Below are 27,147 nucleotides of genomic sequence, written 5' to 3' on the forward strand. Positions count from 1 at the left end.
CAAAGTATTGAGGTTTCAGCTTCAGCATCAGTCCTTCCAATGAACACCCAGGACTGATCTTCTTTAGGATGGACTGGTTGGATCTCCTTGCAGTCCAAGGGACTCTCAAGTATCTTCTCCCATGGCAAACCACTTCAGTATTCTTGCCTTGAGAACCCCATGAACGGTATGAAAAGGCAAAATGATAGGATATTGAAAGAGGAACTCCCCAGGTTGGTAGGTTTCCAATATGCTACTGGAGATCAGTGGAGAAAGAACTCCAGAAAGAATGAAGGGATGGAGCCAAAGCAAAAACAATACCCAGTTGTGGATGTGACTGGTGATAGAAGCAAGGTCTGATGCTATAAAGAGCAATATTGCATAGGAACCTGGAATGTTAGGTCCATGAATCAGGGCAAATTGGAAGTGGTCAAACAGGAGATGGCAAGAGTGAACGTCGACATTCTGGGAATCAGTGAGCTAAAATGGACTGGAATTGGTGAATTTAACTCAGATGACCATTATACCTACTGTTTACCAAAGCCTTTGCTAAAGAAACTTTGCTCTATCTAACATTTTCCTCAAGGCATCTTTAACATCTTTATTTCTTAAGCTATAGATCAAGGGATTCAACAAGGGAATCACCACTGTGTAGAACACAGACACCACTTTTTCCCTCTCCAGGGCATAGCTGGTACTTGGCCAGGAGTAAATGAAGAGAATTGATACATAGTACAAGGTGAGCTGTCAAGTGAAAGCCACAGGTGGAGAAGGCCTTCAAGCAGCCTTGGGTGGAGCGGATCTTCAAGAGGGCAGCAATGATGAAGAAATAGGAGGCAAGGATAAGCACGGCAGGAGTGATGACGTTGGAAGCAAGTATGAAATACAGCACAGCTTGGTAGCTTTCCTTCACATCACAGGCCAACTTGACAAGGGGGGGCAGGTCACAGAAGAAATCATCAATGACGTTGTTCTTGCAGAAGCTCAAGGTAAATGTTTCACTGGTGATGACAGTTGAGTTCACAAAGCCACTAAAGTAGGCAGCCGCAACAAGACTGGTACATAAATTTGGGGACATGGCCTGGGAGTAAAGTAACGGGTTAGAGATGGCCACACAGCGGTCATAAGCCATGGCAGCCAACAGGTAACACTCGCTGTCGGCCAGTCCAGCAGATAAAAAGAACTGAGCTAGGCAGCCAGCAAAAGAGATGCACTTGTCGTCAGAGATGCAGGTCATCAGGATTTGGGGGGCATAGACGGAAGCATACCAGAGATCCAGGAATGAAAGATTCCCATTGAAGAAATACATGGGTGTGTGGAGCCGAGAATCAGCACAGATCAGAGAAATCAGGGTGATGTTCCCTAAAAGACTGCTGATATATATGATGAGGAAGATATAAAAAAGAACTCTCTGTAACCATGGGTCTGTCATAAATCCTAAAAGTATGAACTCCTTCACCACGGTATATTTTTTTTTCATCCATTGAATCTGAGTTTTTTTCATTCCTTTCTGTAAAAAAATGATCAATATGTCATGATTTAAGGTATTGATGTTATCAGCTTCCCCATTATATGTCATTTTAGATTGTTTAAATACTCAAATAATGCATATACCATGTTCACTAAAAAAAAATTGTTTATGCTGAACTAGAAATTATTCCTGTTAGAAAACTGTTAAATTTTTCTATGCTGCCTTGAAAGACCAGATTATGAACATAATATAGTTTGTCACCATACATTTTTTTCTAATCATTCTCCTTTTGAGAGATGGTGATTTGTTTATCTTCTTTTCTGTTTGCAGCTAGAGTGATTGGGGAGCACGTGGAAGACATAAAAAAGGGAGTTTGCATTTGAGCTCTTAATCTTTGTTTTTGCTAATGAATTACCAGAAGAAGCATACTTTTATTAGCCTGGTCACACTTTGGAATAACCTTGAAAGTGCATTTATGCTAATTTCTTTGAAGGCCATACTTATATTTTAATTCTTTATCCACAAAACTAATAAAATAGCTAAAAATAAAGTTTAAAAATGAATAATAAAATGTATAACTTGAATAATACAATAGGTTTACTTAGAGAATAGGAATTTGAAACCATATCTATGTATGTATGACATTCAAATGCATGCTGAAAGGAAGTGAAAATATTAATCAATGGATAATTGTGTTCAAAATGTGGTTTAATTTCCTATAGAAATGAGAATTAAAAACAAAAACTAAACTTATCAAACTGAATGATTTGGGGGAACGTGGTCAGCAGAATATGGCCCATTAAGATGTTCAAGTTCTTTTTCTTAAAGTTGAAGTTTAGATGATTTACATTATTACATTAATTTCAAGTGTACAGCATAATGATTCAGCATTTTTACAGATTATACTCTATTAAAGTTATTACAAGATACTTGCTATGATTCTCTGTGCTATACGTTGTATCTTTGTTGCTTATCTATTTATACATAGTAATTTGTATCTCTTAATCCCATATCCCTAATTTGTCCCTTTACCTTCGTTTCCCCATTGGTAGCCACTAGTTTGTTTCTTGTAGCTGTAAGTCTATTTCTATTTTGCATATATTCATTTGCATTACTTCTCAAATTCTACATATGTGATGTCATACAGTATTTATCTTCATTTTACTTCACTATTTTCTAGATTAATCTACATTGCTGTAAATGGCAGACTTTCATTAATTTTTGTAGCTCGCAATATTCTGCTATGTACATACGTATATTACATCTTTACCCAGTCATCTGTTGATGGGCACTTGCATTGCTTCCATATCTTGTCTTTTGTAGATAGTGCTGCTGGGGACATTGAGATGCACGTATCTTTTCAAATTAGTGTTTTACTAATTGCTGGTACATGGGGATGTACTTTATGGGAAAGGATAATTAAGTTAAAAATTAAGAATTTTGAAATAAGAAAGTAATCAGGGTGGGCCCTAAATCCAACCACAAATATCCTTGTAGAAAGGAGGTAGAGGGAGGTTTGACTACAGACCCAGCGAAGGAACAGTGTGACCAGAGAAGCAGAGTTCAGAGTGATACGACCACAGGGAATGCCAGCAACCTCACAAAGCCTAAGAGACAAGAAAGAGAAGCCCCACTAGAGCCTCTGGGTGGATCATGACCCTGACTTTAATCCATTGCCTTTGAGTTCTGAGCTCCAGAACTATGAGAGAATAAATTTTTGCTGCTTTACGCCACCCAGTTTATGATCATTTAATACATGAAATTATAGAAGTCAACCTCTAATAGTCTTCTTCCTTTGAAAGTAGAAGCATTTCTGCCGCCAGCAATGGGGGAAGGACCATCTCGGCTTGTCTATGGTACAACTTGAAAGAAACATAACACCACTTAGCACAATCAAAAAAGGGCTAAATTAGGATTTTCAGGGTTCTGAACAGGCATGGATATATTTCTGCTATTAGAGCCAAGGCTTTCAAAACCTCTTATACCCAAGAAAAAATAAAATATATATTTTTAGGTGATGAGTGCGTGTGTGTGTGTGCATGAGTGTGCATACTCAGTTGTATTTGACTCTTTGTTATCCCACGTACTGTGTAGTCTGCCAGGCTCCTCTGTCCATGGAATCTCCCAGGCAAGAATATTGGAATGGGTTGCCATTTCCTTCTCTAGGGGATCTTCCTGACCCAGGGATGGAACCTGCATATCTTACATCTCCTGCATTGGCAGGCAGATTCGTTACCACTGCACCACCTGGGAAGATTTAGGTAATGGACTTAAGCTTAAAAATATAAATAATTGCTCTTCTGGAACTGTATCTTTTTGATGAATGAAATCCATAATTTTAATTAAAAATGTTAATGCTACATTTATTATCAAAGTAGAATTTATTCAGAAAAAGCAAACGAGGATTGGAGTAAGTAATGTTTCAGTTCTTTTAGAATTTCAGGAGTGCCAGGAGCCATGATCCTTTTTAACAAAGCATCTTCCTGGAAGCTGCTTAAGATCAAGAATCAAGAAATCTGGATTCTGATCTGAGTTGGTTGTTGCCATTTGAAATAAAATGATAACCTCTAAAGCTTTATTTTCTCACCTACCTTCTCAATTCAGTGAGACTTTAGTGAAAGTGTTAGTCACTCAATCGTGTCCAACTCTTTGTGACCCCACAGACTATAGCCTGCCAGGCTCCTCTGTCCATGGAATTCTCCAGGCAAGAATACTGGTGTGGGTTGTTATGTCCCCCTCCAAGGGATCTTCCCAACCCAAGAATCAAACCTGCATCTCCTGCACTGCAGGCCGATTCTTTACCACTGAGCTACCAGGGAAGCCCTCATAATATATTACACAATAGTCTTATATATATAAAGACACAAAAGAGAGATTTTTGAGATACCCTTACTTGCCATTAATTCTTAGACTTAAATCTGGCTGCATGCCTTGTTAGAAGGAACACTCAGAAACTTTCTTCCCACAAAATATCTCTCCACATCACTCATTATCAGGAGACCGATTTAAGAGGTAGACAGTTTTGGGGCTGGCTATCCAAAAGAAGCTGAGGTCTTTGTGATCTCCCAGTCCTCTTCTGTTTTAATGTGTTTGCAATCTGTGTCATTCAGTTTGATAATTTAATCAGGTACTTCTTGAGTTATAGTTATAATAGCATAATATGATCCCAAAGAAATGCCTAAACATATTCATCTATATCTATATTTTATACATAAATCTTAGATGTCAAAAAAGAAAAGTGAAATATATATAGAACTACAAGTATCGATGGATATATTATATATGGAAATAGGTATAAATATAGACAAAGATATAAATATACATAGAACTAGATTGATAGACATATAAAATTTTGCTCTTTCTCTTAAAGAGCTTCTATCCCATGAACTTCAGAACATATAAAAAGAAACATTTCAAAGTCATGAAAATATTGGCCAATATTAGTATTTCTATACTCTTACCAACATTAAGGATGGATCAGCTTACTACAAGATAAAAGGAGACACTGGGCCACAGAGAGCTGCATGCAGCTACTCAGGGTTTATGAGAAAAAAAAACATCCATAAAGTATACGACTAATTATCTGTTTCACTGAAAAAGAGAAAAAGAATGAAACAAAAGACATTTGAAGGCATTTCAACCTGTCTGCAGTGTGGGAGACCACATTTTGATCCCTGGGTCGAGAAGATGCCCTGGGGAAGGAAATGGCAACCCACTCCAGTATTCTTGCCTGGAAAATCCCATGAATGGAGGAGCCTGGCAGGCTACAGTCTATAAGACTGCAAAGAGTCAGACACAACCGAGCAACTTCACTTCTTTCTTTCAGTTTTCTTCATCCATTATAACTATAGGAAATAAAACCTTACTGTATTTCATGAAATGGAATTATATTATGATTTGATTATATTGTAAAGTGTTTTGTTTTTACCCACATGGTGATTTACTGACCTTTTTTGCCTGGTCAGCTCAACAAGGTAGTTTCTTTGTGGATTATAAATACTTTCCTCACTTGAATTTCAACTAAAGCCCAAATTTTTTTTTATATTACCTTAGAACAAAAAATGCCTTCTATTCACTTCACAGGAATCCTGTTTCCAAAGGTAACAATACTGGGAGAAAATATAAGCCTGAGAATCCCTTTGGGATTTGCTGCTAAAAGCAAAGAACATGCCATGTGCTGTCCTGGTGTCAAGTGACCAATTTTAATGCCAGTTATCTCTCTGGGATGAAGTAGGAAGAGAACTCTCATCATGAATATAATTTACAGTTGATCTGTAAAACCCTTCAGCTTTGTGACTTCCATTCCTGCATTTGTGATAAAGTTTGGCAGAAAGGAATAGCCAAAGAATCATCAGCACACAATCAATGCTCGAGAATTGTTTGTAGCCCATGGCTCAGCCAGTTAAGAAACTGCCTGCAAGGCAGGAGACCTGGGTTCCATTCCCGGGTTGGGAAGATCCCCTGGAGAAGGGCATGGCAACCCGTTCCACTATTCTTGTATGGAGAATCCCATGGACAGGGGAGCCTGGCAGGCTACAGAACATGGAGACTGTTTGTTAGTCTTTGTCTAACAAAGAGTTAGACATGACTGAGCATACACAAGCACACTGTCTGTAGACATTCCAAATTAAAAAAAAAAAATCTTGCTGGAGATTGCTTTCATAATTTCATAACAGCTTATAATAATATATTAAAAATTTATAAATGGAACTGCTTTTACTTCTATTTCCCCAACTGGAGGGGAGGGGCTGTTTTTTGCCAGCTTATACAATATCCTATATGGAAATCCAAGTAGACTATCTACACAAAAACAGCAGGTTTTGTCTGATTTTTCCCCAGAATTTTCTCTTATATCTATTCTTTCTTTCAGTTTTCAGTTCCTACATCTCTTGTTAAACCTACTGCAACTCATTATCTCAAAAACACCCTCCCCATCTGTCTGCCACATGCTTCATGCTTAGACTACTGTGCTGGCACTAAACTTCTGGGTCCTGATTACTCCTGCCTTGAATCCTTCCTCCTCACAGCTGCTCTAATAATTCTCTAGAATCTTGTGTCATATTTTTACTCCAGTGCTTTAAAACATATCACATTGTTTCCTCATTTCCTCCAGAATTGAAACAGGTATGACTATGGGTAAGCTTAGGCTGTGTGCCTATTTTAATTCTTGCTATTTCACGAAGTATAAGGATAACACAAATGTGGGCACATAAATGCAAATTTACACAGAGAACTAGAGAGCATCCTTGGACAACACACAACCTTGGAGGGAAAAAGAGATTAATTGTCCAAATCTGATCCCAGAACATGGGAGCAGACAGGGCTGGTTTGTAGAACATTGTGGATCAAGTTTATTATTATTCAGCCATAAGCGAGAGGGAAACCTTGCTATCGGGATAAACCTGGAGAGCATATTGCAAAATGAAAGATCCAGAGGCAGAAAAAAATACTGCAGAATATCACTTATATGTTAAATCAAAACAGTAGAATCCAACGGTGGTTGCCATGGACTGGGCAGTGCTGCAAGTGGGAAGACTTTGGTCCAAGAGGACAGATTTTCAGTTTAAAGATCCAGAAGCTTTGAGGATCCAATGTACAGTATGATGGCTGTAATAAATAATAGTGCAAGTACACACGTAGCCCATGTTCACTGCAGCACAATTTACAATAGCCAGGACATGGAAGCAACCTTGATGTCCATCAACAGATGAATGGATAAAAAAGCTGTGGTACCTATACACAATGGAATATTATTCGGTCACTAAAAGCAATACATTTGAGTTAGTTCTATGGAGATAAATAAACCTAAAGCCTGCTATACAGAGTGAAGTAAGTCAGAAAGGGAAAACAAGCATTGCATATTAATGCATACGTATTGATTATATTCTTTGCAGCCAAAGATGGAGAAGGTCTATACAGTCAGCAAAAACAAGACCAGGAGCTGAATGTGGCTCAGATCATGAACTCCTTATTGCCAAATTAAGACTTAAATTGAAGAAAGTTTGGAAAACCACTAGACCATTCAGGTATGACCTAAATCAAATCCCTTATGATTATACAGTGGAAGTGAGAAATAGATTTAAGGGACTTGATCTGATAGACAATGCCTGATGAACTATGGATGGAGGTTCATGACATTGTACAGGAGACAGGGATCAAGACCATCCCCGTGGAAAATAAATGCAAAAAAGCAAAATGGCTGTCTGGGGAGGCCTTACAAATAGCTGTGAAAAGAAGAGAAGTGAAAAGCAAAGGAGAAAAGGAAAGATATAAGCATCTTAATGCACAGTTCCAAAGAATAGCAAGGATAGATAAGAAAGTCTTCCTCAGCTATCAGTGCAAAGAAATAGAGGAAAACAACAGAATGGGAAAGACTAGAGATCTCTTCAAGAAAGTAAGAGATACCAATGGAATATTTCATGCAAAGATGGGCTTGATAAAGGACAGAAATGGTATGGACTTAAGAGAAGCAGAAGATATTAAGAAGAGGTGGCAAGAATACACAGAAGAACTGTACAAAAATGATCTTGATGACCCAGATAATCACGATGGTGTGATCACTGACCTAGAGCCAGACATCCTGGAATGTGAAGTCAAGTGGGCCTTAGAAAGCATCACTACAAACAAAGCTAGTGGAGGTGATGGAATTCCAGTTGAGCTCTTTCAAATCCTGAAAGATGATGCTGTGAAAGTGCTGCACTCAATATGCCAGCAAATTTGGAAAACTCAGCAGTGGCCACAGGACTGGAAAAGGTCAGTTTTCATTCCAATCCCAAAGAAAGGCAATATCAAAGAATGCTCAAACTACCACACAATTGCACTCATCTCACATGCTAGTAAAGTAATGCTCAAAATTCTCCAAGCCAGGCTTCAGCAATACATGAACCATGAACTTCCTGATGTTCAAGCTGGTTTTAGAAAAGGCAGAGGAACCAGAGATCAAATTGCCAACCTCCCCTGGATCATCAAAAAGCAACAGAGTTCAGAAAAATATATATTTCTGCTTTATGGACTATGCCAAAGCCTTTGACTGTGTGGATCACAATAAACTTTGGAAAATTCTGAAAAAGATGGGAATACCAGAACACCTGACCTGCCTGTGAGAAATCTATGTGCACATTAGGAAGCAACAGTTAGAACTGGACATGGAACAACAGACTGGTTCCAAATAGAAAAAGGTGTATGTCAAGGCTGTATATTGTCACCCTGCTTATTTAACTTCTATGCTGAGTACATCATGAGAAATGCTGGACTGGAAGAAACACAAGCTGGAATCAAGATTGCTCGGAGAAATATCAATAACCTCAGATATGCAGATGACACCACTCTTATGGCAGAAAGGGAAGAGAAACTAGAAAACCTCTTGATGAAGGTGAAAGAGGAGAATGAAAAAGTTGGCTTAAAGCTCAACATTCAGAAAACGAAGATCATGGCATCTGGTCCCATCACTTCATGTGAAATAGATGGGGAAACTTTGGAAACAGTGACAGACTTTATTTTTTGGGGCTCCAAAATCACTGCAGATGGTGACTTCAGCCATGAAATTAAAAGATGCTTACTCCTTGGAAGGAAAGTTATGACCAACCTAGACAGCATATTCAAAAGCAGAGACATTACTTTGCCAACAAAGGTCCGTCTAGTCAAGGCTATGGTTTTTCCAGTGGTCGTGTATGGATGTGAGAGTTGGACTGCGAATAAAGATGAGCGCCAAAGAGTTGATGCTTTTGAACTGTGGTGTTGGAGAAGAATCTTGAGAGTCCCCTGGACTGCAAGGAGATCCAACCAGTCCATTCTAAAAGAGATCAGCCCTGGGTGTTCTTTGGAAGGACTGATGCTGAAGCTGAAACTCCAATACTTTGGCCACCTCATGCAAAGAGCTGACTCATTGGAAAAGACCCTGATGCTGGGAGAGATTACGGGCAGGAGGAGAAAGGGACGACGGAGGATGAGATGGCTGGATGGCATCACTGACTCGATGGACATGAGTTTGGGTGGACTCTGGGAGTTGGTGATGGACAGGGAGGCCTGGTGTGCTGTGATTCATGCAGTTGCAAAGAGTCAGACACGACTGAACGACTGAACTGATGGGCTCTAGGAAAATGGTACTGATGAACTTATGTGCTCAGACGCTCAGCCATGTCCAGCTTTTTGTGACTCCATGGACTGGATCCCCCCAGGCTCCTCTGTATCTCTGCAGGCAGCAGCAGAGACACAGGCATCAAGAACAGACCGGTGGACACAGTGTTGGCAGGAGGGGGTGGGGCGAATTGAGAGGGGAGCATGGCAGTATATACATTCCTATATGCATTACCATATGCAAAATAGACAGCCAGTGGGAATCTGTTGTATGACATTGGTAGCTCAACCCAGTGCTCTGTGACAAGATAAAGGGGTGTGGGGCTTTGTGACAACCTACAGGGACGGGGTGGGATGGGATGAGGATTCATGATGGGGTGGCCAGGCGGGATGGTGTGGGGAAGGGAGAGGGAGGTGCAAGAGTAGGGCGATGGAGGCATATCTATGACGGCTTCATGTCCATTTATGGCAGAAACAAACAACACTGTAAAGCAATCATCCTCCAGTTAAAACTAATTTTTAAAAAATGCTGTAGAAAACAAGTACATCATATACTTGAAATTTGCTAAGAGAATAAATCTTCAGTGCTCTTATCACTCATAAAAAAATGGTAACTATATGAAGTAATGAATGCGTTAATTAGCTTGTGATAATCATTTTTCTAGTGTATATGTGTATCAAAGCATCATGTCATACATCTTAAATATATAAAACTTTTTGTCAATTTTTAAAAATTGCCTTTTGATGATGTACTCAAGTATTCATATCTGAGTCCTGGAAAGAAAAAGGAGGAAATAGTACTTGGTCAGAAAAGTGCTGTTAGAATCTCTGCAAAACCTATGTGTCACTCCTATGCTGTGACTTGGAGGCTTTCACCACTACAGGTGGGATAGGAGAGCCCTCCTCTATATAAACACCCCCTCAGTGCCATCCACACATGCCTGATCTTGAAGCAAAGGATGAAGGAGAACTAAGGCAAAGGGGCAGAAAACGTCACTGTGCGCCTAGGATCCCTAAGGACCACTCAGAGAATGAGGCTTCCCTGGTGGTTCAGATGATAAAGAATCTGCCTGCCAATGCAGGAGATCCAGGTTCTATCCATGGATTAGGAAGATCCCCTGGAGAAGGAAATGGCAACCAGCTCCAGTATTCGTGCCTGGAGAATTCCATTGACGAGGAGCCTGGTGGGCTACAGTCCGTGTGATCACAGAGTCAGACACAACTAAGCAAGTCACACTAATATACTCAGAGAATGCAAGAGGGCAAAGCTGCTTAAGTGTAACTATGTCAGGCACAGGGGCCATTTTTTGGAAGGAGAGGAAAAAGGAAAAAGGTCATAATAACTGACTGTGTTCTTAAATTTATGAAATACTCTTGCATAATAGAGGAACGTGAAAGTGACTCAGCCGTGTCAGACTTTTTATGACCCCATAGACTAGTCCATGGAATTCTCTAGGCCAGAACACTGGAGTGGATAGCCTGTCCCTTCTCCAGGGGATCCTCCCAATGCAGGGATTGAACCCAGGTCTCCCACATTGCAGGCAGATTCTTTACCAGCTGAGCCACAAGGGAAGCCTGAGAATACTGGAGTGGGTAGCCTGTCCCTTCTCCAGCAGATCTTCCTGACCCAGAAATCGAACCGGGGTGTCCTGAATTGCAGGTGGATTCTTTACCAACTGAGCTGCATAATAGAGGAGATCCCCGAACAAGGCTGGACAAATTAAGGCTGATTGATTTGCACTTCTATAAACAGAACCTCAATCAAAGAAAAATGTTTCTGTTTATGCTGCTGCTGCTGCTAAGTCACTTCAGTTCTGTTTATGATCCTACTGTAAATCACAGTCCCTCTAAGTAACCTCGGACCAGTCTTGGAACTTGACAAGATAAGAGTTCATGTTTCCCTACATGACACAAAAAGGCTCATAAATTACGGCCTTCCTGCCCAGTCACATCTTCTGCTAGTCATCACAATCGTGCTTTCAATGGTGCAGACCCTTAGAGCTCTGTCTTATTACCTGGAAAAGCCTCTCCTTGGATTTGAGCACGCTGTTCCTTGAGCTTGCAATATTTTTGCAAGCTACTCCACCTTGCACGTTTCTAGTAACGCCACACAATTCAAGTCAAAAATTAGCCTAAAACATTTGGCATTCCCCCACCATCTTGCAAAAATAGTATAAATCACTCACTGTTCTTTGTAATGGTGAGTCCCAATGAGGTGCACTTCCGTACAAGGTAATGACAAGGATTTATCTCCAATATATACAAAGAACTCATGCAACTCACTATCTAAAAACAACCAATCAAAAAATTGGCCAAAGGTCTAAATAAAACACAAATGGCCAAGAGACACAGGAAAAGATGCTCAGCATCACTAATTGTTTAGTTCAGTTCAGTCGCTCAGTCATGTCTGACTCTCTGCGAACCCATAGACTGCAGTACGCCAGGCTTCCCTGTCTATCACCAACTCCCAGAGTTTACTTAAACTCATGTCCATTGAGTCAGTGATGCCATCCAACCATTTCATTCTCTGTTGGGAGTCCCCTTCTCCTCCTGCCTTCAACCTTTCCCAGCATCAAGATCTTTTCAAATGAGTTGGTCCTTTGCATGACATTTCCAAAGTATTGGAGTTTCAGCTTCAACATCAGCACTTCCAATGAACACCCAGGACTGATCTTCTTTAGGATGGACTGGGTGAATCTCCTTGCAGTCCAAGGGACTCTCAAGAGTCTTCTCCAGTTCAAAAGCATTAAATCTTCTGAGCTCAACTTTCTTTATAGTCCAACTCTCACATCCATACAGGAGAAAAGCAAATCAAAGCTACAATGAGGTGCCAATCTACACTGATCAGAATGGCCATCATCAAAAAACCTGCAAACAATAAATGCTGGAGAGGGTGTGGAGGGAAGGGAGTTCCCTTGCATTGTTGATGGGAATGTAAATTGATACAGCCACTTGGAGAACAGTATGGAGATTCTTTAAAATTTTTCTAAAAATAGAATCACCAGTACTGAACATATAACTGAGAAAACCATGATTCAGAAAGACACACGTGCAAAGCACCATCAACACCAAGAACTCAGGATTCCCTCCACCTCTGTCCTCCACTCTCAACACTTAATAAAAAGAATGGTTACTATGGCAAGTTCTTGCTGAATTCCAGGCACAGGGTTGATAATTTTATAGATATTATCTCACTCAAACCTCAAACAATTGAAAGAGATAAAAACTTGCCTAGGGCAGTGGGAAACTTTCTTAAACCTCAGATAACTAAAATAAAAAGTGTATAAGATATGCATTTCTCTAAGAAGTAAAATTGTTTTAAAAAACAGCAAATAGCAACGGTATTTAAGCATTCTATGAATAATTTGCAAAATAAGTTAAAACACATAAAGTGTTTAGAACCTTATTTAAAATAGATAGTATATAATTTTAGAATTAATATTAATATTGTTTGATTTCTTTATTTTGAACACTGAGGTGCTTTTCGTATCCTTTAGGGAAGATGGCATAAAATCTCATAAATTGCAGTTTTTCTGGTAATGTGAAACTCCTATCTAATTCCATAAATTTTATCAAGTAGTGCTCTGACAAGAATATTAGAGATGTATGACTGGTAAGACAAATAGGCATTGCTGATTTTAAAAATCAAAAGCAAACAAACGTGTAGTCCCTGCCTTCAAGAAGGATAACTTAATGAATCATGGAAATGTAATTGAAAGAAAATATTATAACACCAGCGTTCCCAAGTGGTTCAGTGGTAAAGAATCTGCCTGCCAATGCAGAAGACACGGGTTCAATCCCTTGGTCAGAAGATCCCCTGGAGGGGGAAATGGCAACTCACCCCAGAATTCTTGCCTGGACGATCCCATAGACAGAGGAGCCTGGTGGGCTCTCTATATGGGGTCACTAAAGAATCAGACACAGCTGAGTGACTATACAACAACATTATAATACTCTTTTGCAGACAAATATAAAAAGAAAAAAAAATTGTTAAAAGGATTTATCTTCTATACTTTCCAATAAATTTTGTCCTGAAACTAAATTTAACCTTAGTTTAAACTTAGTTTATAACTAATTTATAGACTAAAATTAGTCTATAAAAAGGTGAAAGAAAGTGATTTTTCTTTGTTTGTTATGATTTTTAATTTATTTATTTTAATTGGAGGCTAATTACTTTATAGTATTGTAGTGGTTTTTGCCATACATTGACATGAATCAGCCATGTGTGTACATGTGTTCCCCATCCTGAACCCCCCTCCCATCTCCCTCCCCATCCCATCCCTCTGGGTCATCAGTTGAACCTGAAGCAGGTTAAACATAAAGGGGTAGGTTGAATGGAGTTTTCATTGTCCTTCTATATACTTTAAGGATTTTGACTCTTTTTAGTAACAGACATGAATTAATATAGCCTTCTAATAGAAATTTAAAAGAATTATTTCCCTCTATCTATAAACATATTAATATAATTAATGACAGTGTTTATGAATGATTTAATTTTTTTCTATATTATTATTTGTGTCCATATGTGTATAGTCAAAAAACCCAGTCCAACTTCAGCATTACAAGGAAAGACGCTTTTGTTGGGTAAATCTTGCCGCCTTGTGGTGTATAAAAATAATACTGTGCTTAAAGTATTCACACATGTGTTCAACAAGAAGCACTGTCCTTTAGCCAGGCTCTCCTGCCCTAGTTACTTATAGAATCCATACCCTTCCGAGGATCTGTAATCTAGAATCCTAACTTTGTAGTATTTATTATGCTGAATAATTTACGTATATTTGCAGTTGTTTATTTTCCTGCCTCTTCTGTAAACCACAAACCCCAAGAACACTGAGTGATTTTTGCCCTGAGTCAGATATGACTGAGCACACATGCAAGAAGTAAAGCACAGTGTTTTCATACATACATATATATATAGTGCAATGAGTACTATATCCAAGCCAATTAACACATCCACCTTCTCACATCATCATCGTGTGTGTGTGTGTGTGTGTGTGTGCCTGTGTTGAGATCATCTGAGATCTACTCTCTTAGCAAGTTTCCAATATAATATAACCATTAACTATGATCACCATGCAGCACTTTGGGTTTCTCAAACTTATTCAAACCTACATAACTGAAACTTCACACACTTTGACCAACATCTCCCTGTTTCCCACACCTCCCTGTCCCCGGTCTACTCACCATTTCTATGAATTTGACTTTTTGAGATTTCACATGTAAGTGGGGTCCTGCAGTGTTTCTCTTTTTATGCCTGGCTCATTTGCTTCAGATAATGTCCTCTGGGGGCTTACTAGGTGGCACTAGTGATAAAGAATCCACTTCCAATACCAGAGACACAAGAGATACGGGTTCAAGCTCTGGGACGGGAAGATCCCCTGAAGGAGGAAATGTAACCCACTCCAGTATTCTTGCCTGGGAAATCCCATGGACAGAGGAGCCTGGCAGGCTACGGCTGATGGGGTCCCAATGAGTTGGACACAATTGTGCTCGGTGACTGAGCACACTATCCTCCAGATTCATCCATGTTGTTGCAAAACACAGGATTCCCTTCATTCTAAAATTATAGGTATAGATAAAGATATATCACAATTTCTTTATCCATTCATACATCAATGGACATTTAGAATGTCCAATGTACTGATTTCATTTTCTTTGGATACATATTCAGAAATGAAATTACTGAATCATATGGTAGTTCTGTTTTTAGAGAAACCTCCAAACTGTATTCCATTAAGCCTATGACAATTTTCCTTCGCCAAAATGTATGAGGGTCCTTTTTCTCTACATCTTTGACTGCACTTGTTATCTTTTGTCTTTTTGACAATAGTCATTCCAACAAGTATGAGTCCATACCTCATTATGGTTTTAATTTGCACTTTCCTAATGACAAGTGATGTGGAGTATATTTTTATATTTGTCATTTGTATGTCTTCCTCAGAAAAAAATGTCTATTCAAGTCCTTTGGCCATTTTTTAAATCAACGTCTTTGATATTTTTTACTTCTAGGATGTTTGAGATCTTTAAATGTTTTGGACATTAATTGCTTATCAGATCTATATTTGCAAATATTTTTCCAAACACAAGTTGTCTTTTCATTATAATAGTTTTCTTTGCTGTGCAGAAGCATTTTGATATAGTCCACTTGTATATTTTTGCTTTTGATTCTGGGCTTTTGGTGCCACATTCAAAAAATCATTGCCAATGTCAAGGATATTTCCCTCTATGTTTTCTTCTAGTTTTTACAGTATAAAGTATTATATTTAAGTCTCTAATCCATTTTGGGTTGACTATTAGGGGCCCACCCATATTTCTTTTTTGCATAATTACTCATGGCTTTTTACTGCAATCCTCTCACTTTTGTCCATTGTTATGCCTTGTAATACCTATTCAAAATTACTTCATCAATTCAAGACCTCCCCCTAAACTAGTATAATGTTTGTTCTGTCATACATTTCCTCTGAGTGTGTTTATGTGTGTGTATACAGTATACGCCAAAGCCTTTTACTGTGTGGATCACAATAAACTGTGGAAAATTCTGAAACACATGGGAATACCAGACAACCTGACCTGCCTCGTGAGAAATCTGGATGCAACAGTTAGAACTGGACATGGAACAACAGACTGGTTCCAAACAGAGAAGGGAGTACGTCAAGGCTGTATATTGTCACCCTGCTTATTTGACTTATATGCAGAATACATCATGAGAAATGTTGGGCTGGAAAAAGCACAAGCTGGAATCAAGATTGCCAAGAGAAATATCAATAACCTCAGATATGCAGATGACACCACCCTTATGGCAGAAAGTGAAGAGGAACTGAAAAGCCTCTTGATGATTATGAAAAAGAAGAGTGAAAAAGTTGGCTTAAAGCTCAACATTCAGAAAATGAAGATCATGGCATCTGGTCCCATCACTTCATGGCAAATGGATGGGGAAACAGTGGAAGCAGTGTCAGACTTTATCTTTTTGGGCTCCAAAATACGAAGTTTACATGCATTGAAACTATATAAAGTATATTTGCATTTATTTGCTATACCCATTCAGCAGATTATACCAGTCAACTATCTCTCAGAGAAAAGATTCATTTAAAAAAAAAAAAAAGCTGGCCATAAAAGAAAGCAAAGTTGATTTAATTGAGAGCAAGGGTCATTATTTCCCTGAGTTCTCAAGACTATTTCCTTCCCCTTACTGCCTCTGTCAAAAAGTACTAGGAAGCACTGACTTTCTTTTTTTAAAATTCTCCTTTACTTCTCTATCACATATTTCTAAAATTCCACAAGAATATGATTGTCTTTTTTAATAGAATGCCCTTTGGGAATAGTCATGAGTTAATCATAAAATGTTTAATATTCTCTTTCAGTGTGATTAGTTATTTGAGCTTTATTTTCCTCCCTCCTTGCTTCTTTCCTCTGTTTTTTATAATATCATGGGACCCTACAAGGTGTAACCTCCCTAATCATCATGAGGACCAAGTTCTTAATATTTAACTTCTATCTCCATGACCTTAAGCCAATCAATTCTTTATTAGTTCCCTCATCTCACAAACAGAAGGATCATCCCTGATTATTGCTAAGGTAGTTCTCACTTCTAACATTTCTGGGATTCAAAAAAACTTTGAATGAGTTTCAAACCTGAGCAATCAGTAGTTACATCCTCAGAGAAGCTATTACAGCAAAAAACTAACTTAAGTTTTTCATCCCAGTGTGAGACAGACTCCAAGACCAAACATTTTTACTAATCTCTCTAACAAGATGCTTTGGGCATTATTAAGACTGATTGAGTGTTCAGAGATGGGCGATTACTAACCTTGAAAGAAATTATTTGCCTCACTCCTAAACAAGTTTCAGAGGAACTAATTAATAAAGACAGTTTTAAATAAGAAAACTTCCTGGTTGATAATTGGTGTTCAACTCTGAAATGTAGCTCTTGAGGCCTGATACAGTGAGGCAGCAAAGAAGAACTGACCCCGGGGAATCACAATGACTTTGTAAATTAACGTAAGGTGCGGGGTGGTTCTTTCTAGCACTATAAGTTTATTGATTGTTATCTGGTTTCTTTAAAATAGATTGTTTGCCCTACAAAACAAACAAAAGAAAAATTTATTCCCATTTAGCAAAAACTGGCAAAGGTGGAAGATTAAATTCCTTTATAAAAATCAGAAGATATAGGAAAGGCTGTAATTCCAAGTCTTTGCTAGTTGAGGAACGTGGGTCCTAGTCTTCAAAAGCTATGTATTTTGTTATTCCCATTACATGACATTATAGAAAAGGCAGAAATATACAGACAGAAAAAGATCACTGATTGTCAGGGGTTTGGAGGAGGGTAGATACGTAAAGTAGGTGAAGCACAGGAGATGTTACATTAGAAAAATTAAGAAAAAAGTGCATAGGATCTCTCTGTATTATTTCTCATACTTATTTCTCATATTTCTCATTATTTCATCTACAATTATCTCAAAATAAAAACTTAATTAAAAACAAAAACAAAATAGTGTGTGTACCTCAGGAGGACACTTTCAGGTTGGAACACCAGCTCTTGATCTTGAGCAAGTTATTTAAAACCCCTGAGTTTCTGTTTCTTCAAGTGTAGCTGCAAGTTAGTGGTACTCACAGTAAGGAATTACATGGGATAGTGCATATAATGTGCCTAGAAGATAGTAAGTGCTCAATAAATATTACTTCTCATTCTTGCTTAATTATCACTATTATTCTCATCCAGACTATTGCACTAGCTCCTACCTGGTCTTATCACCTCTAGACACTCTGACCATCCTACACAAAGCCACCTTTCCAACAGGGTAGCCCTAATGTGATATAAATTAGCCTCTTTCTAGAGAATAATGTTACAACTCATTAAACCAATTAGATCATAATATGACTCCATCTATTCTTCTATTCATATCCCATACCACTCAACTTTACTGTTTCCATGCTGCTGCTGCTGCTGCTGCTGCTAAGTCACTTCAGTCGTGTCCAACTCTGTGCGACCCCATAGACGGCAGCCCACCAGGCTCCACCGTCCCTGGGATTCTCCAGGCAAGAACACTGGAATGGGTTGCCATTTCCTTCTCCAATGCATGAAAGTGAAAAGTGAAAGGGAAGTCGCTCAGTCGTGTCCGACTCTTCGCGACCCCATGGACTGCAGCCTACCAGGCTCCTCCATCCATGGGGTTTTCCAGGCAAGAGTACTGGAGTGGGGTGACATCGCCTTCTCCCATAATCTCAGCTAAATGTGACCCCCTGTTTGTCATACCTCCAGGCCCCTCCTTGGGTCATTCCCTTAACCTGCTATTCCTCTCATCACAGCTGGACATCCAAATCCTACCTTCAGTGCCCGTCTTAAAGGTCACCTCCTCCACAATGATTATTTACTGCCTAATCTAATGCACAGTGAATATTCCTTCCTTCTGTCCTTCCTTCCTTTGAGTCTTCATCAAACCCTGTGTTTCCTTCTTATGACTATTAACAATTCTGTCATACATTTTAGTCATTATACTTTAGCCGTGCATTATTCGATTGAGACTTTCCTAAGGATAGAGACTATATTTTTCTGGTTATTTTTATTAATAGCAACAATAAAGGCCAAAAAACTATAGTATTTTAACTTTAGTAAATAAGCCCTATTTTGTTGCTCAGAAATAGTTGTAAGTCTATTTTATAAATGTGAAAATGAAGCCCTCCTCAGAGCAAGGTAGCTTCTGGAGGTTAAAGAAAAATTAATGACAAAGTTCAGTCTGATACTCTCCCCTTTGACTTCCTATCCGGTAAGCTTCCCAAACCAATATCTTCTTAATCTTACCTGGACAAGATCACCAGTTCTGTATTTTCAAGATTTTCAACAGTCCATATGCTCTCAGGCTTTCCACATAAACTCTTACACATTTGCCAGAGTATTAGTTTCATCTCAATTTTACAAGTAAAATTATGCAAAGATTATAGTCATTTAACTTCCCCAGTCCTGTCTTCTATTCCTGTTGTTTGTTTCTTTTCCCACCAAAGGGTCCACAAGCCCAGAATCTCCTAAACTTCCTTAGAAGTACTTCATCAAGGGCAAAATCCATGCCACAGAGTTCTCAAGTTTAAAACCAGGTAAATCAAAGTATGAAATGAGAATGGTGAATGTGTGTTTTATACCAAGAAATAGTAAATTAAAAATTGGAAGGCTAATTAAAAAGAATACACGTGAATCAGTTCTAATGAGATGGATGAAACTGGAACCTATTATACAGAGTGAAGTAAGCCAGAAAGAAAAACACCAATACAGTATACTAACTCATATATATGGAATTTAGAAAGATGGTAACAATAACCCTGTGTACGAGACAGCAAAAGAGACACTGATGTATAGATCAGTCTTATGGACTCTGTGGGAGAGGGAGAGGGTGGGGAGATTGGGGAGAATGGCAGTGAAACATGTATAATATCATGTATGAAATGAGTTGCCAGTCCAGGTTGGATGCATGATACTGGATGCTTGGGGCTGGTGCACTGGGACGACCCAGAGGGATGGTATGGGGAGGGAGGAGGGAGGAGGGTTCAGGATGGGGAACACAGGTATACCTGTGGCGGATTCACTTCAATATTTGGCAAAACTAATACAATATTGTAAAGCTTAAAAAAAAAATTAAATTTAAAAAAATTGGAAGGCTATAAACTAGCAAGGAAATGCTTAAAGCATTGTTGTTGACTGATACTGAATAATAAATATATTAAACAGGCTTATTTTCAAATCCAAATTTCAGTTAAAAATAAATAAAAGGAGAGTTACTATCCTTGAAAAGGACAGTAAAGAATTAAGTGGACATTCTTAAGGGTATTCTAGGATCCTTTTTAAGTAGACATTATAGAGACATACTCATTATAAAAAGCTTAAACAACACAGAAATATAATTTTTTTTTCAATGATCTCATCACACAAATATAACTGCTACTAAGTTAGGTGGTTCATTTCTGATCTTCCTTGTTTGAAAATTTTCCCCCTTGTTTAGTGTTTTGAAAACATCTGTATAACATTTTATTTTTTACTACATATTTAGCCAGAGAATAATATCTTCATGGTTTTTAAACACTTGTTTAAGACTGGTAGTAGCTGAAAAATAGTTTTATACATAGGACATAATGTTACAGTTCATTGGGCTTAAATATTCAACAGAGAATTATGATTATTTTAGTAGTTGATCATTCCATCTCTAGCCAGGTGCATCTGAGCCCAAAGCTTGTACTTTTAAGGATTAAATTCATAAAAGCCATTTTAAAATCATTTTGAGGGTCTCATTTTTAATTTTTGATTTTTTTTTTAAGAGAAAAGGTAGAGACCTGGATACTTCTTTAAGGCAGAACATACACACTTATTCTGTACAAATCCTGTCAATCAACTTTTTTAAAAATCATAGTAAAATAACATAAACATATATAAAATTGTCATTTTAACGATTCAATGTATAATTGACATTATACATAGTTGACAATGTATAAGTGACATTAAGTAAATAATACCATCATACAACCATTACTCCCATCCAATTCCAGAATTATTTTTTCATCATTCGAAACTAAAACCTGAACCTAACAAACAATAACTCCATGCTGTCTCCTCCCCTACCTGCTGGTGACCACAGTCTATTTTCCATCTCTGTGAATTTGACTGCTCTTAAATCCCATGGATGGAGGAGCCTGGTGGGCTGCAGTCCATGGGGTTGCGGAGAGTCGGACAAGACTGATCGACTTCACTTTCACTTTTCACGCATTGGAGAAGGAAATGGCAACCCACTCCAGTGTTCTTGCCCGGAGAATCCCAGGGACGGGGGAGCCTGATGGGCTGCCATCTATGGGGTCGCACAGAGTCGGACAGGACTGAGGCGACTTAGCAGCAGCAGCTTCCCAGGTGGCGCTAATGGTAAAGAACTCGCCTGCCAATGCAGGAGATGCGGGTTTGCTTCCTGGATTGGGAAGATCCCCTGGAGAAGGAAATGGCAACCCGCTCCAGTATTCTTGCCTGGAGGGTCCCATATGGACAGAGGGAACCTGACGGGCAACAGTCCATAAGGTTACACAGAGTCAGAAACAACTGAAGCGACTTAGCACAAGTACCTTACCTAAGTGGAGTCATACAATATTTGTCCTTTTGTGTCTGGCTTATTTCACTTAGCTGAATATTTTAAATTTCATTCATGTAGCATGTATCAGAATCCCATTCCTTTATAAGGCTGAATAATATTCCACAATATGAATATCCACCTGCAACGCAGGAGACCCCGGTTCTATTCCTGGGTTGGGAAGATCCTCTGGAGAAGGAATAGGCTACTCACTCCAGTATTTTGAGCTTCCGTTGTTTCTCAGCTAGTAAAGAATCCACCTGCAATGTGGGAGACCTGGGTTCAATCCCTGAGTTGGGAAGATCCCCTGGAGAAGGGAAAAGCTCCCCATCAAGCATTCTGGCCTGGAGAATTCCATGGACTGTATATTCCATGGGGTTGCAAAGAGTCGGACAGGACTGAGTGAATTTCACTTGCACTTTCACTATATGAATACATCACTTTGATTATCCATTTGTCAATGGATATTTGGTGTTTTTTCCCCCCACATTTTTCACTACGATGAATAGTCCAACTATTGTCAGTAACCTTCTTAGCCATGCAAGGACAAAGAAAAGATTTTATACTGAAGTTAGTATGAATATGATAATATAAAGTACTAGCTAGTTTATGAACAAATATTATTTAATAAATATTACTTAGCACCTACTCTGTAGCAGACATTCTGCTAGGGGGACAGTGCTGAATGAAAAGAGATTTTTGATTAATGTACAACGTAGAAGGGTGCCTAGAAATATTGGGACAAAAATGGGAAGCTGGCCACACAGACCTGGCAGCCTCCTCAGGTACAATAAGGAAGGCAGTTTGCATAGAGTGCTCTAACGGCCTGCCCCACAGGACAACAAGGAGACTAACCCCGACATCCTCTGCTTCGTTCTCTGCTTTGCCATCATATGCTAATCTGGTTAATCCAGCAACCTGAACAACTGTCTCCATGGCCCCATTGTGGATAAGGGCCATGGTACAGCAAGATAGGTCTGTGGAGAGGCAGTCAGGCAGGAAGGGGTGAATATTGTGTCTGGTGAAATTTCCTGGCAAATACAGGTCCACCTGGGCTCCCAAATCTATCTTCACATTCATCAGAAACATATGCACCTTTAGCTGACTTGTCGTTTTACTGACATCTAGGCTGCAACATGACTATCTAACTCCACGTGAACTTCCACAGTTTAGAGATTCATCATCTTTTGGAATATGCTATATGTGAACATGAGACTGGATTTGAAATTCATTTGCATTGTAACAAGAAATCTCAACACTGTTTCTCAAAGGGAGAAAATGAAGAATAGCTTTAACATCGTTTTTTTTTTTTTTTTTTTTTCCGCAATTAATTATCAAACTTTAATTGATAGACTAATCTTACAGGATAAACAATAATAAGACAGCTAGTCAAGGTTACACTTTAAAAAAAAAATTTCCAGCAGCGCAAATCTAATAGACTAAATACGTTCATCTCCTCCCAAACAGGCATTTGATTAAAAACAAAAACCAGAACAGAGCGTACACCACAAGGAGAACATGGTACTTACGTACATTGTCAAATAAATCAGCAGAACTCGTTAAGAAAGAAAAAGAGATTCTTAGAAATTCAGAAAGCAGTAGAACCACCCAGCCTGGCAGGTCAACTGACCAGATGTGACACACACTGGAGGGCTCCTGACCACCTGCGACTTCAGAAAGGCCACCAGGCCCCGCGAAGAAGGGAACAGGTGCCAGTCCTAACTGGAGATGACTTGATCACAAAGCCTGAAGACAAAAGGACATCCTTCCCAAGACAACAGGCCAGGAGAGAAAGAAGCGCCCTCAGAGGACAGGGTGGAAAGCAAGCCGCCCTTGGCACACAGGGTCCTGCCTCTGGCAAAGAGGGCGGGCCAAGTGTGAGCGCCCGGGACCGTTCCTCCAGGCACCTGGTGAAAGGGAGAGGAAGAAGCAAGGCAGCCCCTTCCAGCTGAGATCCGGCAACTGAGTGGCGAAGGGCGTCTCCCTGGCCCTCGTCATGGAAAGCAGGAGCCTACAGAGGCCTCACCTGGCCCACCATGTCTGCGATACAGCAAAGTGCACCCTTAGCTCAGCTTGACTTTCTTTTTAAAAAGAGCTGACGCTACTTGCAAAAGGCCCATCATCGATTAAAACAATACCAAATAGTTGAATACTGAATACCAAAGAGTCGGAGCAAGTCTCGAGACCATCTCTCTCAGTTTTCTGAAAAGGCTGACTGAAACAGAGCTGAGAGCAGGGATACCTCGTCACTAGTCTGCCAAGTGGCGGAGGGGAGGGAAGGAAAGGCTTGTTGTCCTGCGAAAGGGCTGCCAGCTCCACGAGAGAAGGCAGCCTCACCCCCCTGTCCACCCCCAGAGCCCCGCGAGAGGTCCTGCCCCGTCCCCAGCGAGGACTCCGCGTGAAGAGAAGCCTGAGGGAGAATGAACACTGTGATGCTACCGAAGGGGAAGGAGTGTCTGAATTTGCTAACACAGATTTAGTCAGTACATCCTGGACCATAAGAAGATGACGACGAGCCCGCTCACGGGCCAAGTGACAGACTAGTGAGCGCTGCTGGGACCCAGGCGCGGCTCCTCTGCTCGCCGGGGCTTCCTGCAAGGGCTCCACACGGATGGGGCGGCCAGAGCCCAAGATCGGGCCAGCACTGTTCGTGGGCTCTGGAAAGCAACGCTCGAACATCGTTTATTTAAATTTAATATCAGGCCCTTTAAGTATATGCATATGTAGAGCTGATTCATTTTGCTATATAGCAGAAACTAGCACAACAGTGTAAAGCAACTATACTCCAGAAAGAAAATTAAATATTTTTTTAATTTAAAAGATTATTCTTCAGAAATTTTTCATAGTTACTTCAACTGAAAAGGCTGAGATAAACTGTTGAAAGCAAACTCAAGTTTTCTATTCAAAAATTTGGGGAAAATATTTGTAATTTTTATACAAATTCAAATAACCTTTATTATTATTTTGAATTGTATTTGTTTCATTAAAATGTGATATTTGAAAATAATATAATATTCCACTTGGATACCCCAGTCGTTTCCCAGTGTCTTCAGTGTGCTGAACAATTAGCATGTTTCTTTATTTTACCATGACATGAAATCTATTCAGCTCTATGATGATTAATTATATGTGTCAATTTGGCTGGGTCACAATGCCCATCTGTGGTCAAACATTATTCTAGATGATTCTGTGCAGGTGTTTGGGGATAAGAATAACATTCAAATCAGTGAATTTTGAATCAGATTGCCCTCCAGCAAGCACCTGGGCCTCATCGCATCAGCTGAAGGCCTGAATATACTAAAACACTTATCTTTCCTGAACAAGAGAGAATCCTGTGGCAGACTCCTTTCAGATTTGAAAGTCAAAAATTGGCTTTTCCTGTGTCTTCAGCCTGATGGTTGGACTTGAAGTATAACATCAATTCTTTCCTGAATCTCCACCCTGCAGAATTTGTACTTGCTAGCCTCCATAATAAGTGAAAGAGGAGAGTGAAAAAGTTGGCTTAAAGCTCAACATTCAGAAAACGAAGATCGTGGCATCCGGTCCCATCACTTCATGGCAAATAGATGGGGAAACAGTGGAAACAGTGGCTGACTTTGTTTTTCTGGGCTCCAAAATTACTGCACATGGTGATTGCAGCCATGAAATTAAAAGACACTTACTCCTTGGAAGGAATGTTATGACCAACCTAGACAGCATATTGAAAAGCAGAGACATTACATTGTCAACAAAAGTCCATCTAGTCAAGGCTATGGTTTTTCCAGTAGTCAGGTATGGATATGAGAGATTGACTATAAAGAAAGCTAAGCACTGAAGAATTGATGCTTTTGAATTGTAGTGTTGGATAAACCTCTTGAGAGTCCCTTGGACTGCAAGGAGATCCAACCAGTCCATCCTAAAGGAGATCAGTCCTGGGTGTTGATTGGTAGGTCTGATGTTGAAGCTGAAACTCCACTATTTTGGCTACCTGATGTGAAGTGCTGACTCATTGGAAAAGACCCTGCTGCTGGGAAAGACTAAGGGCAGGAGGAGAAGGGGATGACAGAGGATGAGATGGTTGGATGGAATCAGTGACTTGATGGACATGGGTTTGGGTGGACTCTGGGAGTTAGTGATGGACAGGGAGGCCTGGCGTGTTGTGATTCAAGGGGTCGCAAAGAGTCAGACACGACTGAGTGACTGAACTGAATTGAGCCTCCATAATATCATGAGTCGAATACTTAAAATAAATGTCCTTCTACTTATACACACACATCCTATTGGTTCTGTTTCTCTGGAAGACACTAATACAAACACAAATGATAATAGAAAACAACTTGTGCTCCTTATGTAACAAGACACTATTCCAATCACTTCACAAAAACTAGCTTTGTAACTATTATTATTATCAATTTTACTCTATATATGTGGTTACAGAAGCTCAGAGGTATTAAGTAACTTGCCCAGGTTCACACAGCTATTAAGTACAAAAGTAAGAATATAAACCCAAGTTCTGTTTTATTTTACATGATCTTAATTAGTATGTACTAATAATATACTTCATTTTGATATTTGGCAAAACTAATACAATTATGTAAAGTTTGAAAATAAAATAAAATTTTAAAAAATAAATAAAATTTAAAAAAATAAAATAAAAAGCAGAGACATTGCTTTGCCAAAAAAAAAAAAAAAAGAATAGCACTTTTAAAATTGCAATTTTAGTTCTGTTACTCAGAGTAAAATCACTGTGGATGGAGACTGCAGCCATCAAATTAAAAGAGGCTTGCTCATTGGAAGAAAAGCTATGACCAACCTAGGTAGTATATTAAAAAAAAAAAAAAAACAGAAACATCACTTTGCCTACAAATGTTCATAGAGTCAAAGCTATGGTTTTTCCAGTAGTCATGTACAGATGTGAGAGTTGGACCATAAAGAAGGCTGAGCACTGAAGAATTGATGCTTTTGAATTGTGATGCTGGAGAACAGTCTTAAGAGTCCCTTGCACTGCAAGGAGATTAAACCAGTCAATCCTAAAGGAAATCAACTCCAAATATTCATTGGAAGGATTGATACTGAAGCTAAAGCTCCAATACTTTGGCCCTTTGATGTCAAGAACTAACTTATTAGAAAATACTCTGATGCTGGGAAAGATTGAGGGCAGAGGGATAAGGAGGTGACAGAAGATGAAATGATTGGATGTCATCCTGACTCAATGGACATGAGTTTGAGCCAACTCCAGGAGATAGTGAAGGACAGGGAAGCCTGGCATGTTGCAGTACATGGAGTTGCAAAGAGTTGGACACGACTTAGTGACTGAAAAACAACAATGGGAATATTAATAAAATCTGTTTGGTAGGACAGAATATAATAGAATTGTTTAAAAGAATAGAATAGAATAAAGCAGTAATAAAGTTTCACAATATGCAGTCAAATCTATCAGGTTTTTTCCTACGTTATTTTAAGCTTAAAAAAAATGCGCCACTATCCCCATGTATCTTTACTGGTATTATGTTATGCTTATATTTACCCATCATGATTTTTAAACAA

The 27,147-nt window shown here is 39.2% G+C and overlaps 1 protein-coding gene across 1 annotated transcript; it reads right to left on the reverse strand.

Moving 5' to 3' along the window:
• Positions 1–528: 528 nt before the first annotated feature.
• Positions 529–22,581, reverse strand: LOC139187260 (olfactory receptor 9G19-like). Its single transcript, XM_070803267.1, is given in 4 exon segments — positions 529–721; positions 723–1,489; positions 11,542–11,623; positions 22,391–22,581. Coding segments are annotated over 4 exon segments (1,233 nt in total).
• Positions 22,582–27,147: the final 4,566 nt, after the last annotated feature.

This window comes from Bos indicus, chromosome 15 (assembly GCF_029378745.1).
Source record: "Bos indicus isolate NIAB-ARS_2022 breed Sahiwal x Tharparkar chromosome 15, NIAB-ARS_B.indTharparkar_mat_pri_1.0, whole genome shotgun sequence".
Taxonomy (NCBI): Eukaryota; Metazoa; Chordata; class Mammalia; order Artiodactyla; family Bovidae; genus Bos; species Bos indicus.